Raw genomic sequence first — 14451 nt, 5'->3', positions numbered from 1 at the left:
TTATTGTTCTCTCTGACACAATAATATTCACAACTCGTTCATCAGCCCATCTCATCTCTTATTGTACTAATGCACATTGATACCACAGCAGAGATGGAGGAATAGCGAGAGAACAAAGAATGATCGCCAAATCCGAAACATACATGTCACAAGGTACAATGCGTACTCCTCATGTTGAAAGAGAATGCTTATTCTTCTTCTTCCAATTCCCCTTGTTTTGTGTTTGATACTGACAACGTTATGTTATTGTACTCATGTTGTATTTTTATGGACATTACGAGTTCCAAGTATAGTCTAAATATGTGACTCTTGCCACTCGATAATCTTTTCTCGTTCTTACTCTCACTGCTTTCATCTTTTCGATTACATAGCTAATATATCTTATATACTCACTGGCTGAGCTGATTCCCTCTCACTGGTGCCCAATCCACCTCTTACTTCGGCTTACCACCTTCAAGTCTGCATCGAGTCCCTTCGATAAGCCGTTACAATGGCTTCACCCAATCCTGATCTACTTCAACCACCTCGAAGAATTCCAAATCCAGATCATGTTGTACCTCTCACACCTCACACTCGACCACCTTTCTCGCATTATCATTCTTCATCAACACTACCACCTACTCCTCACACACCTTATTCTCCTCGTGCGGCGACTTCGCAGAATGGAGAGAGTGATACACGATTACGTCCATATCTATCACTTTCACCTCGAATAATACTTACATTCTTTTCACCATGTTTACTTCCAATCATCCTTACTATAGCTCACATGATTCAAAATCGATCTTCAACAGCTTCATTAGCAAATTCTCTTAAACAATCGATGCTTTCTGCTTGTATAGGATTAGCGAAAGGGGCTGCGTCAATTCAAACTATGCCAAGATATCTGGCTATGCAAACGAATGATGAAGTTATAAGAGCGACTCAAGCTAGTATATTAGCTATTGGAAGTACGTTAATGGATGCTGTAACTATTATTGAAGTTGTTGTGAACTTCATAATTGATACCTATAGAAGTATGTTACTTTGTACGATAGAACTAGCAGTTAGAGGTACTTTGGAAATAGTAATTGGCGCTGTAGACGTTGTAAGTATATCATCTCTCCCATGAGTCTTGAGTCCGATGAGAAGGATTGAACAATCAATTAATGTGCTCTACAGATTACCGATGCTGTGACAGAATCTCTGAACTCGATTCGAAATGAGATCCAGTCCGATATCTCAGCAGCAAACAGACTTATTCAGTCCGCTGTCAGTGGAATCAACGTAAGCGTTCCCTATCGCGAAAGTTGAATTTTAGCTCATATTCCACTACCAATATAGTCTGTCACTTCTCTTGTCAACGTCAATCTATCAGTACCTGAATTCACCATTCCTTCTCTCGACTTCCTTGCTAATGTCACTATCCCCACTACATTCGAAGACAGTTTGATCAAGCTGAATACTTCACTGCCTACACTCGGTGAATTAAAACAGAAGATGAACGCGATTATCGATGTTCCCTTTGAAGCTCTCATAAAGGAAATCAACGAAACCCGAATTGAGATTGCGTCAAGTTTCAATTCATCTTTGTTACCTGTACCATCTCTATCATCATTATCAGCTAACAAAGCAAACGATCTTCAAACTGATTTGTGCACAAATCTCGATACTTCTTTAATAGATGATACAGCAAAAGCCCTTCACAGATTATCCAACATAGCCATCGGGTTGATGTTCTTACTACTGTTCTGTATATGGGCAGCATTGGTCATTTGGGAATGGAGGAAATGGGGAGTAATGAAAAATACCGTTGAAGCTGTCGAGGATGAATGGAGAAGAGAAAATAATGTAGACGCTTGGAGGATGGTAGCTATAGTGGAAAACCCAATGCTGGAAAAGTACTCCAGTAATATATTGGAAAGGATGGCTCCTTCCAATAGAATGAGAAGGAATTTGAGATGGTTCCGTAAGTGAAGTCCCTCCCGATCTTGAAGTAAAATATACTAATGATCCTTATTCTCTTTTTCTGCATATAGTATCTTATCTAGCTCATCCGACATGCCTCGCTCTTCTCTTCGTGTCCATCCTTGGATTCCTTTGTATCCAATTTCAATTAGTAGCTCTTGATGCTCTTAAAGCCCATGCCAGAGAAAATGCAAACTCGACAGTTGCGGCTTCTACGAATTCTCTTACGACTAAATTGAACGCAGCTGCTATGCAGTCAAGTCAAGAATATGCCGATCAGTATAATGCCGCTATTGCAGCATATCAAAGAAGGATCGATGACGAATTATTCGGCGCGTGGTTGAACACCACTGCGATAACTTTGAACAGTACCCTAGTCGAATTCTACGATGGTGTCGAACAAGGTGAGCGATTCATGGTGGTTGTATTCGAAGATTACATACACTAACACGAACCATCATCTAAATCAGTTCTCAATGCCACATTTGGCGGTACGATCCTTTTCAACCCAATCAACAATTTCATGTATTGTATCTTGGGATCCAAGATTGATAATCTCGAAAAAGGATTAACATGGATATCTGAACATGCTCATATTGACTTACCCACATTACCGTCCGATATATTAATGTTGTCACCTGAATCAATGAACGAGATCGCTACTCCAATCGCTTCAGCAGCCGTTGGATCAAACGCAACTCCTGATGGAGATGATCAAGGTGTAGTTGGGAGTCTGATTACGCATTTCGAAAATGCTTTAAAAGCAGAAAGGACATTCTATGGTATAATGTTAGCGATGTGGGTATTATTATTCCTCATCGGAATTATCATAGTCATATGGAATTCTGGAGGAAGAGATAGATATTATACATTGAGAGGAAGATCAGTACCTTCCTCTTCGAACAACAATCAATCATTCACTGGAGTAGCAAAATGGATACCTTGGTCAAGAAACAATAATGATGTACATCCTATATATGATACATATTCCGAAAAACAATTTAGAGGTACCACCCCTACAGATCCTAACTTACCTCGTATAATCGAACCGACCCGCACCCACACACAGAATAAAGGAGAAGGAGAAAAGAGTTTCTTCGAATATCCAAATTCAAATTCAGATAGTAGAAGACCATTCGTATCTAGGAAAGGTACATTTGGATCTACGTTATCGTCATTAGTTGCTCCAGGTCAAGCATTCCTGAAACTTGCAGGAAGGAAAGTATCTTCCTCAAACACCAACAATCAACGTCAATGTGAAGATTACGATAATGATACTCACAATGAAGTATTGCTCGAAAGAGGAACTTCTTCGGAGAAATACAATTCTGGATTCCATCAAGATGGACAACAACTCCAACAAGGAGAAAGAAGTGGAACACCTCAACCATTCTGGGTGGACAGATTCTACGGCGCAGTAGAAGGAGTCAAATCTATTTTTCCAACTACAGGTCAAAAGCATGGAGCAGCTATAGCCAGTGTAGGTCTCGTAAGAAATGATAGTTCGAAAACACAAGTTACAGAGAAAAGTTTCGGTGCTAGTCAAATGCAATTACCGACTTCACAGAGTATCAAGCAAGATTGGCCAATACATTCGGATACATCATCACCACCTGCGATAAAAGGAGCTGAATGGACAATGGTTGATCCGCAATCTATTGGAAGAGCTTTGGACACCGATTATATCGATAATGATAATGGAAGATATCCCAAATCACAAATTCATAACTATGATTACAATTATACTGATCAAGCTATATTTCCAAGGAGGATGTCTAGGGCTCCTACCATAAGTGAAGGATCGACCTTGAGACCTACTACAAATCCATTCTCAGACAACGCAAGACCACCTCCTCTACCTTCCAAACTCATCACAGATCAAAAACACGATTCGATTGATTGTCTACAATCAAGTGAGGATGACTATGGCAATCGTGAGGATAGGTTCGTCTCGGTAACTTCTCCAACTTCAAGTTCAAGAAGCTATTTCGCAGCTGAACCAATTGTAAAATCAGTCAGTAAAGTAAAAGTGGGTGATTCAAGTTTCGAAGGAAGAGGTACAACTGCTTTAGCTGGAATATTGAACGGACTACAAGAGAAAAGGAAGAAACAGGTTAATATGCGAAAAGATGTTGATCCATTTGGTGATAGCAGAAGAATTGCGTAGTAACCTAGTTTGTTTACTGAGATAGGTGTATAGGTGCATGAATCCAATATATTTTATGCAAGATAGAACATGATATCAGCGAGTCTGCAAAGGTGTCGACCTCAGAATGAGTGATCCTCATATGCACAAGCATGTGAAAAACCCCTAAGTATGTCTGGGTTTCAAAAGAATGACCTTACATCTTCATTCGAGTACTGCTATCGATGGCACTAGAAAGACGGTAAATAACCATTCCGATGTAGTTGCTTCGCTAGACTTCTTCCCGGTTTATATCTTTTTGCTCTGTGGCATGAGCTTGTTCATGAATTCAGAATGCCCCTTTGCTTTGTCGTTGTTGGTGTCATTATTCCTGATACCGAATTCGGATGATTTGGCTGGGGTTCGCAAACTTTGAAGGTCAAAGCCAATCAACCTTATCTTTTACTCCGTGTTGGGAGCATGAAAGAGACGAGAGGAACAATCCATGACGTCTACGGCTGGGACAGCGAATCAATCACAAAGAAGCAGCACGCCGAAGTCTCGATATCACACACCAAAATTTCAAAGGAAGAACTGAGTTGATTGCTCTTATCGTCTTGGATGTTAAGGACAAAGCTGGCATTCACCCATAGAAGTATGATTGAAATGATAAATTGCGAGAAGTCAAGTAGTAGGAAAGATTACATAGCAATTCAAAGAGTCGTGCATCATGCATCATTTCGTGATATTTCATTATGTATTCGGAAGATTAGTAGATTAAATAGCAGATAGCCCTACGATATCATTACGTTATTAGCCCGTTGCGTATTGTTCATTTGTGTGCGCTCGACATCGAACTCACAACAGCGGGAAACCACTCATCAACCCTGCCCAGAAAACGATGTTTCCGACTGTCTTGTTCCTTCGCACTATAGGCAATCTACCAAGAGCAATCATAGGCAATTGAGCCATCTGTTCATTTCAATCAGATCAGCTATGCAAGCCACAATAATTCATGTGTATATGAAGGATACAATTACTCACCTGCATCAAGAATAAGTAAGGTCGGATTTTCTTTGTAACTACTGCCATTACCAGTTCATGACATAAAGCAGATAGGAAAAAGGTAACGAATGCGGCGCTTGTTCGTGATAATTGGAGACCAGTCATCGTTGAAGCATAGACATGTCGAAGAAGGAAGGTCTGTAAAATTCACAGATTGAGCGATAGGTCCAGTTACATTCAAGAAGAGGAGGCATTAGAAGGGAGAGAGATCACTCACGTGGACAGGTTTATTCCACTTCCTACTGAACTGATCCCATGAAGTTGAATTCCACCAATCCTGGTAGAATTCTCTGTCTGCGAAGCTGTCGAAAACACACACGTCAGCTTATTGCCTTCCATATGTATTGAAGGTTGTGAGCTTACTAAGAGAGTTCTGCGAAACCCGTACAGACACATTCAAAGATGATGCTACAATGTTCAAGTCAGTTTCCTTCTACGTCGCGGCTTTCGGCAGATAAGAGCCAGCTTACTAGAATATCCTGGGATAGGCAAGCACGATTAATTAAAGCTGAACAAGCGCGCTATGAGGAAACGCAACTCACAATAGATAGTTGACCATCATAGGCAAAGCCAAATTGATGAATGACTTGATGAGTGAGTCTCCAGGTTTAGGTATCATCGGTAAAATGTAATGTTCCGTAATTGTGTAAATCAACGAGAAAGTTCCGAGAGTAGCTACAATCTTTTCTACAACTACTAAAGGTCTCATTCTAGGAAGATAAATCAGTACATATACAGGTTTGCAGTGATGTTACCAGGACTTAGTCATTGAGTTGAGTGCAAGTCAGGTTTGGAAACTCACGTTTCAGTCCTTGGATATTCAAGTTGATAGACCAAAGTAGGGAAGAAAGCAAATTCCACAAAGTGTTTATAGGTAACATTTTGAGGCCAAACCAAACCTTTTGCCCCATTTGAAGTGATCTCTTCTTGCATAGCGTCAATGTTTCTTGCCAACAAAGCTATTTGTTCATTCGTTGACCAAGCTAAATCACTTGGTGGCATAGGTTCATGAGGTAAACTGTTATGCGATGGTTCTAGTGAAGTGCCCAAAGGTAGATTTGCTCTTGGTTGAGGTAATGCATCGGTAGCTTGATTTTTCTTTTTTCTTTTATTTGATCTTTGTCTGAACTCAGCTGAGGGCCCTAATGGTTCAGGTGTGCCATCTTTGATCGAAGTTGTGAACCCACTAGCAGAACCGGACTCAGTGAAATTCGCAATATGTTTCTTGAGTAATGCAGATGGATCTTCATATCCTGCATTAGCACCTGAGGGTCCACTGAAGCTGACTCTAGGAGTCATCGCTCCGGGCGTACCTACTCCAGGCGTCCCAACAGGTGTAACACCTTCGGCAGCTTCCAAATCAGCTTTACGTGAAGCGGCTTCTTCTAATAGCTTCTCTCGTCCACCTGGAGCAAGTTTGACTGCTTCTTCAAGCTGTCGTTTCTCCTCTTGTAGTTGAAAGAATACCGTGGCGAGCATTCCATTGTGAGACATGTATGAGTGCATCTACGGCAAGGACAGGGGGTCAATAACATGTTACCAACAAGAGATAGTATGAGATCTCACCTTCATCATAGAAGACATGGCATCTGATAATGATCCTTATATCAGCCCTACTTCACGATACCTTGTGTTACTGAAGGTTCTCTCTGAGACTCACGGAGAACGAGGAAACCGGATTGAACCCAATACCATTGTCTATGGTAACCCCACCAAACTGCAGTTCCAAGATAAAGAGTTTGAAAGGTATGTTGTATGATCAGACCTGTCCAATGATAACTGAACCATCTATTTTGTAATCCTTTGACAAATGGTACGCAGAAGAACATTGCTAAAACCATGATTAAATCTGATAAAGCTAAAACCAGAGCATCTCCAGTGATCAAACGACCGAAATTCCATGAAAGCGGTGTACGATTTTCTTCCCATGATTGAATTGAGGTCCTCAAGAATAGTAATGCGAGACCTAAGTGAAAGACGAGAGAGATGTAATCAAAACATAAGCTCTAAAGATAACAGAGGTTTAATCGATGTAAATGATGGTACTTGCCTATCCAAAATAAAACGAAAAATCCTCTAAATTCATCTGTTTGAGATCTCTCATTGTGTCTATCTAAACTTGATACTCTAGGAGTGAAACTCAGTACAGCTTTCAATTGAGCATTTGAAGATGATCTATAAGGTCTGACGTGTATCGTTCCTCCGGGAGTATTGATGACATTATCTGTGTTCTTGGATAAAGTCGTAGTCATTTCTACAGTATCTGCATCTGGTGGCGTGGTAACTTTGGGCGATAATAAAGGTTGCGATGGCGGTGGACTGTCAGGGGCAGGGGCAGGTGGCCGAGATGATCCTCTTCTTATGGATGAACCAAGTGAAAGAAGGAGTCGAGTAAGCTAAGAGAATATGAAAGATATTGACGATATATAATGGTTCAATGACTCACCGAGTTGATACCATGATGCCAAGTTTCAAATTCCTTTGATTGCGTAGTCAAATGCCAGTTGTGTTTATAGGCCGAATGCCCTTGTGAGCCTAAAAAGAGATGTGTGCAGAGATGGAAAGACACGAGTGTATATCGACACGGATAGAAGTTCGAATACGAAAGAGCGATTGTAAGGTCGCTGAAGAAGGGTGAGCGATGCTGTGAAGAGCGGAAGAATGGAGAGCCCGAGCGTAAAACCGAAGAAACAGGAAAACTAACTACGCAGAACGAATCTAACAAAGATGTATATGTATGTCTTCCAACAAAAGAGTCCTTTTTCTCTGTGATTAGATTCACCGGTAGCTCTTGTTCTCTTGAAACATCAAGCTGCTCTGCTCAATGGTTAATGTCTCTTGTCGTTGTTATTTGATACGGAAGTGAGTAATGACAATAAACAATATTAATGAACCATGATACTTGAAAAAAGGTTACCAGAAAAGACTGAGCAACGTCATCATGGCCACTTTCAATGCCGAGACGCGTATATTACGTAACTCCTTTTCATTCCTATTCAAACTAATTTCATCTTGTAAACAAACATTGTCTCGCGACTGCATTTCTCAAAATCAACAACAAATTCCTTACTCTATACGTTTGATATCAACAATCTATCCATCGCTTGCATTGCAGATACAATGGCAGCTCCCAGTATCTCCAAGCATGTTAAGAAGGTCAGCTGCTTATATATGACGTCAAAGAATTTCAGCTGACAAAACTTCCTCGAATTCCAGGTAGGGAAAGAGAATGCACCTCCTCCTCGAACGAAGAAGATCAGTACAGGAGACGATGTGGATGATTTAGGAGGTGAGATAGATGGAAGCCAGCTGACGTTCGATCGCTGAGTATTCTTAATCATTAATCTTCCATCAGGCTCGTCCGCAGATGAAGATATACCTCGAAAATCTTCTAAGCCGTTATCGAAAGTATCCTCATCATCAAAAGCATTACAATCTTTAAACGGAGAGGAAGATGACTCGCGAAGCTTAAGTGATCTGAGAAAGAAGCTAGCGGTTGTGAGTATATTCAGATCAACAACTGAAGTCACAATCACTCAATGAGCTGAATCATGCATTCGCGGTCAGGTGACATCTGAACGGGATCGATATCGTACACAACGAGATACATTTTCATCTCAATTCGAAGAATTAACGAAAACTCGTTCTGACAGTGAAGGACTATTTGAAAAGTATAAACAAAAGGTAGACTTGCAATCAAAGGGTATGTCACTATTCATCTTCTTTCATGAATTCCAACAAAGATGCCATAGAGATTCGCTAATGATATGATTGAATGTATTCGTATGATAGCACAAAACGATATTATAGCTACTCAAACTGCTTTAACCGAGAAACTACAGACGAAGGTTCAATCTTTAGAAAAAGCTTTATCAAGTAAAGATGGAATACCATCCGCTGGAGGACCTTTCGATGGGAAATTAGATCCGAAAGAAGTGAAAGCTTTGAAAGAGGAGATGTCTAAATTGAAACAGGAGAATAAAAGTAAAGATGACAAAAGTGAGTCTTGTCTTCATCAATCGAAAATTTTACATACATCATCAACATCAATTACCAAGCGTTAGCTTGACTATGTCTATCATTCTGTGTGGAAGGGTGTAAACTGATTCGATGTATCAATCCCAGTTGCTGAGCTACAAAGAGAACATAAAGCAGAAGTTGAGCACTCAAGATCATTATTACAATCTCAATCATCACTCAAAAATTCAACTTCCGCACCCACTCAATCTTCTTCAATAGTCAGTACGACACCTGAAGAAGCAGCTAAAGACGCAGCAAGTTTAGCTTTATATGAAGATTTGACTCTGTTGAATATAGCAAATGTGAAGATCAAACCTGCTAAAGTGGGTAAAGATGAGACATTTAATTGTGTAATGGCTGTCAACGGTCAGAGTGAGTGATACATTTTGCAAACGCAGAAATAGTCCATGCATATCTAAACTTCATTACAAGCTGTGTGCTATGTGCTGATGAGTGAATGATTATAAAACAGGCCTCAATTTCAAATTACGTTGCTACACCGAAATCGACAAATCATTACCTCAACCATACGTCAAAACAGTTCATTACACCCCCGAATTACTCCAACATGAATCAGACTCTTTCGTTAAGAAGCTTGATTATTTCTCCAGCGAATTCGTTGTTCCCAGAGAACAATTAGGTGGATTCTTATTGGAATTAAGAGCCAAAATAGGTGGTGAAGACGATGAGTAAATGGTCAGGATCCAGGATTGGATTTCGATTTAAACGAAGACGGGAGACTGTTAGATGATATAGTCCCGGTGAGAAGAATACTTTCATTCACCAACTTAGTAAAGGAAAGGGGATTATCTTGAGTAATTAGATTCAGATTCTTCAGAATCAGTTGTGCTGTAACTTTGGGTTTTCACGCTGGGCTTTGGCCTTTTTAGTTCTTGGGTAATTTTTGGTTGATTTCTTTAATTTTGGTATTTGGTTGATATTTGTGTGATATTTGTGTGGAAGCTACTGTGTATTTATTCTTAGGTTTTTATGGTCGGCCGTCTTTTACTGTGGCTTCACTGGGACCTCATCCCTTCGCATTGTAGGACAATGGAATATGAGCTATCTATCGAAATGTGATTCTGATTTAAAAACCAAAACAAAACAAAATAATCAGTTTGCTATACTGACCAACTTACATGCTGGACTAACATAATTCACGAATTATCGATATCTTCAGTTAAGACCAAGATCACCGATATCTCACTTGAACTTCGCTGTGAGACAGTGGCAACACGTAGCGATTCAGATGAGAATCGCACACGTTTGCTCCATATTACTCCACTCTGACTCGATACATTCTATGATCCATGATCCATTCATCTCGTCTGTGCAATACGTCACTGACGTCTCTCGAGTGGAATGCTGATTTACTCAAAGAAAAGAGGTATATGTCCTTTCATCTTCTCTCTTACAGTGTCGATGAGGTGAGAAAGGGCATGATGAGATATCCAAAGAAGACACGTTCCTGACCATGATGTGTGTCAAGAGTAGAATTTCCTTTCATCATCACGGGTCATTGTACATTACTTGACATCTCATGAAGACGATGGATCGTTATACAGTCTGCATCACGTACAAAATAGCTCGTAAGCAGTATTGTCCAGTCTTATTATCTAAAGAGTGATTGTACAATGCAGCATCTTTCCAACTCTCATTACTCAATTTCCCTTTCACACTTATACAATCTCCAATGATAACAACCCGAGATTCTCACACTGACGATTCTACATCTCTCATGAATTCTCCTCAGCAAATGATCAACGATCCTACTCCTATACATACACCCCCGTCTTCTTTCGCTCCTTTCCTCGTGCCACCAATCGTGTTTCCGCTCTGTTCTTCAGTACGACCCAGCACGACGATTGAGGGACTCACGACTCCTAAACGGAGTCAAGATGACCCATTAATTCAGACACTTCCTTCCTCTCCGCCCGAGGAAAAGATCCCGGAAATACTAAAGATGTAGATAATGATAGTAGTCCCATTCATCGAAACCCTCCACATCATCGAGAAGAGATATTTAGAGATAGTTTAAGAAATGGTTTTATATCTTTCAGCTCTAATCAGTAAATTCACTTCCATTTAACTGATTCAGAAATCTACAATGAATCAATAGGATCTTGTATCATTCAATGCAATTGATCTCGTGAATTGCATAATCCCAGAAAGTGTTCATTCCCCGATCAGCAAGACACCTCGTCAATGCATTATCGACCAATTGTGTATATGTATATGTATATGTTTATAATGATTGTCCTTTTTGGTAGGTTTGGTTTATTCAAGTGATATGAGACTGCTACTCGATACAAAATCCAACCATAGAGTAGGTACTTGTGTGTATGATATGAGTTGAATGGGAAAGAATACAAATGATACACTGAAAACAGACGTAGATCTACAAAATCAAGATTACTTTTCACCTACCATTTCTCCTTTTCCTTTTCGAATCACAGATACAGGGATCTCCTTTAAAAACAATCCTAAATTTCTATCTGTGGTCATCATTACTGTATGAGCCTTTTTGCCCATCATGTATTTGGTATCGTTAAATTTTAATCATTTCGTTAATCAATCGTAACATTTCATCATTATTGTCCATTCCTGTTTCTCCTGAACCAATTTTTCAATGTCCTCTTTCCGTTTCCATTTCCGGTCACAATAATAGCTGGCTTCTCTTGTGTAACTGCTTGATCAGCTGATTTTGCATCACAAATTTCACTTTCTCTTCTACTATTGGAATTGTTGGAACCTGTTTCGATTGGAGAATCACTTGACGCGCAAGAGGATATGGAGGAAGGATCTAGATCTGGTGTAGATGGTGGATTTGATACATCTTTCGACATTCCAGCTGAACTTGAATTTGACTCTGGATTTGCATTTGACTTCTCGACTTCATTCCTGTCACCTGACTTCTGACCTTGCGAATCTAACTCTAAGTCATCTTCCGATATGGGTGGTGTATGACTGACGTGTAATTTTGATCTTTTGGTGGTCTGCGTGAGCGATCCAGGTACAGATGCGATTCCCAATGAAGACATAGAAGAAGAGATTGGCATTGAGACTGATCTTGGTAAAGAAGACTTCTTCGGGGGAGAAGGTGATCTACTTTGGGTTGAATGCGGTGTTTTGGCTTTGACATTCTTGTAAGCTATGGAAGGAGGTAATGAGTTTTGTAGTTGTAGTTGTAGTTGTTGTTTCTCTTCTCTTTCACTTTGAATTGTTGATATAGTGACACTATTTGCGTTCGTGGGGTTCCTAGATTGGGAAATCAATCCTGGCATTGCGATACAATTTTTCCAACTTGATAAGAAAGCTCTGGGTCTGTAATCTCCCGTCGAGTCTAAAACCTGATAGGGACATCTCACGCCACCGAAAAGTAAGACTTGACTTGCTGAAACATCTTCGGATCCTTGTTCAGATCCCATACCCGACGCGTCGATAAAAGGTGATAGCCAAACAGGTGAAGAAACGACACTTCCGAATATCTCCCTTGGACACCTGTGTTGAAAAGTGGGTAATAAGGAAAGTAGAAAACTTTCAATGACGGATGGTAATGGGATGGGCATTGTTTGAGGTAGAACATGTATCAAGCTGATTGGCATCTGATTGATCGGTGATGAAGTTGATTTACCAACTTGTGCAGTAAGGCTTGGCATTATGCCTGTAGTCACGACAACGGATTGATGAAGCATATCTTGCAGTGCTCTTTCTGGTTTAAAGTTGTTCATGTTTGGCACAAAATTGATCACTGCGTCAAACAAACTGCCATTTGATGTGGCTGAGATTTTTCCATTCGTCATTTCTGATGAGTCTGAGTTTCTTCGTAATCCACCGAATATGCTCTCTCGTCCTGATTTTCGATTCTTGGTAGCATTTGGGCGAGGAGTAGACTCTGCAGAATTGGCATCGTATACTGAAGCTGATCGAGGCCTATCACTCGTACTTGCATTGGAATCCAATGAGCTTCTAGCGGAAGAGGAAGTGTTCAAACCGAAAGATGGTAACACCCGTTTGCGCATTGGTGGAGTTGAAGGTGGCGAGTTTGATGCTGAAGAAGAAGCGAATGATTCTGTTCTGGGACGAGACAAAGATGACCATCCACGAGGTTTTGAACGATATTGTTGTGCTATTATTGTTGCTTGAGCAAGAAGAACAGTCAAAGCGTGAACGTCTGTGTCGTCCGATTTGGCAGTTGAATTAAATGGTTGAACAGTTGGGAATATCTGTTGTTCAGGTGATGAAGACATGAGGTGTGAAGGGGAGAGTAACGCTTCAATAGCTGGTAGAGGTTCGCGTGATCCAACCAGAAGTAACGTATCTGAGAACGCTGGATCATGTAGTATGGGTGCTAGCGAAGATGGTGATGCGTCTGCCAATTGGTGAAAAAGATTATTAGCATACAAGAGGAAATGATGCGAGATGTGGTCAGATCAAACATACCACCTAGAACAAGTATAACTCTTTGATCCTCTATCCAGGTCTCTACACCTTTCTGAGCTTCAAGCAAGTCGATGACCCAATCTGCTCTTTTACTCTTCGATCTAGGTTGTGAAGACAAATCCATCGATTTAGTTCTATTTTTTCCTGGTGATCTTCTCATTGCCATTTCCAAGTCTTTATCCAAGTCTCTGAAATTACTAACAGAGCTTCTTGTTGATTGATTTTGAGGCCGGACTGATTTTTGACTCTGACTTTGACTTTGATTGATAGATGCATTACTTAATCTGTTCGATGATGATGAGGAACCTTGAATTTGCGATTGAACTGGGAGTGGACGACTTGTGGAAGGTACGGAAGATCCAGATGAAGATGTAGATTGGGTTGATGTTGTAGTATCTATTTGTCCATGGTTTTCAGGTACGACAGCTAATGTCGTTGATAAACGCCTAGGAAAGTTGTTCATCGTGCTGTCATATGATGATATTCGACGAGATGATTGTGCTTTTGAATTAATAAAATTATCTGGTATAGATGAAAGAGTTTGCGTGGTTGTCATTATTGAGACCAATGGAGAACGTCAACTTGACTGCGGAGCCAAGGGAGAAGATGTATATGGAGCTGCGATTTCTTCCCGTTAGTTTTCACTTGATACGACCATGCAGATACGGATATACGTCCATTGGATGACAATGAACGTATGAGTAATAAAGGAACGTCTCGACGACGAGATGCCAAGACAGTCCCTTTGTACAAGTGATCAAGGGGAAAGTTGAACAAGCATATCAATAGAGGAGTGTCAAGTGATTGACGTTCTAGGGAGATTATGATTTGAAGACGAATTTTTAATTATG

The 14451-nt window shown here is 40.4% G+C and overlaps 4 protein-coding genes across 4 annotated transcripts; 2 read left to right on the top strand and 2 right to left on the bottom strand.

The window, feature by feature from the left end:
- Nucleotides 1-490: 490 nt before the first annotated feature.
- On the top strand, nt 491-4114 carry IL334_006234 (uncharacterized protein; the record flags this gene model as incomplete). Its single annotated transcript, XM_062937938.1, has 5 exons — nt 491-1087; nt 1162-1266; nt 1324-1948; nt 2019-2351; nt 2418-4114. The coding sequence occupies 5 exons, from the start codon at nt 491-493 to the stop codon at nt 4112-4114; spliced, it is 3357 nt and encodes a 1118-aa protein (XP_062793989.1).
- Nucleotides 4115-4841: 727 nt separating this feature from the next.
- Nucleotides 4842-7389, bottom strand: IL334_006233 (uncharacterized protein; the record flags this gene model as incomplete). Its single annotated transcript, XM_062937937.1, has 10 exons — nt 4842-4866; nt 4935-5044; nt 5117-5275; nt 5355-5439; nt 5501-5545; nt 5680-5847; nt 5940-6643; nt 6704-6726; nt 6798-7103; nt 7188-7389. 10 exons carry the CDS (start codon nt 7387-7389, stop codon nt 4842-4844), a joined length of 1827 nt encoding a protein of 608 aa, XP_062793988.1.
- Nucleotides 7390-8257: 868 nt separating this feature from the next.
- Nucleotides 8258-9850, top strand: IL334_006232 (uncharacterized protein; the record flags this gene model as incomplete). The annotated part of the gene is made up of 7 exons (XM_062937936.1): nt 8258-8293; nt 8354-8426; nt 8493-8635; nt 8705-8840; nt 8930-9136; nt 9263-9529; nt 9630-9850. The coding sequence occupies 7 exons, from the start codon at nt 8258-8260 to the stop codon at nt 9848-9850; spliced, it is 1083 nt and encodes a 360-aa protein (XP_062793987.1).
- Nucleotides 9851-11748: 1898 nt separating this feature from the next.
- IL334_006231 (uncharacterized protein) lies at nt 11749-14156 on the bottom strand (the record flags this gene model as incomplete). Its single annotated transcript, XM_062937935.1, has 2 exons — nt 11749-13529; nt 13601-14156. The coding sequence occupies 2 exons, from the start codon at nt 14154-14156 to the stop codon at nt 11749-11751; spliced, it is 2337 nt and encodes a 778-aa protein (XP_062793986.1).
- Between the last annotated feature and the right edge of the window lie 295 nt (nt 14157-14451).

This window comes from Kwoniella shivajii, chromosome 8 (genome assembly GCF_035658355.1).
Source record: "Kwoniella shivajii chromosome 8, complete sequence".
Classification (NCBI taxonomy): domain Eukaryota; kingdom Fungi; phylum Basidiomycota; class Tremellomycetes; order Tremellales; family Cryptococcaceae; genus Kwoniella; species Kwoniella shivajii.
Note: the sequence above shows the minus strand (reverse complement) of the source record. Positions and strands in the feature narration are given on the sequence as shown.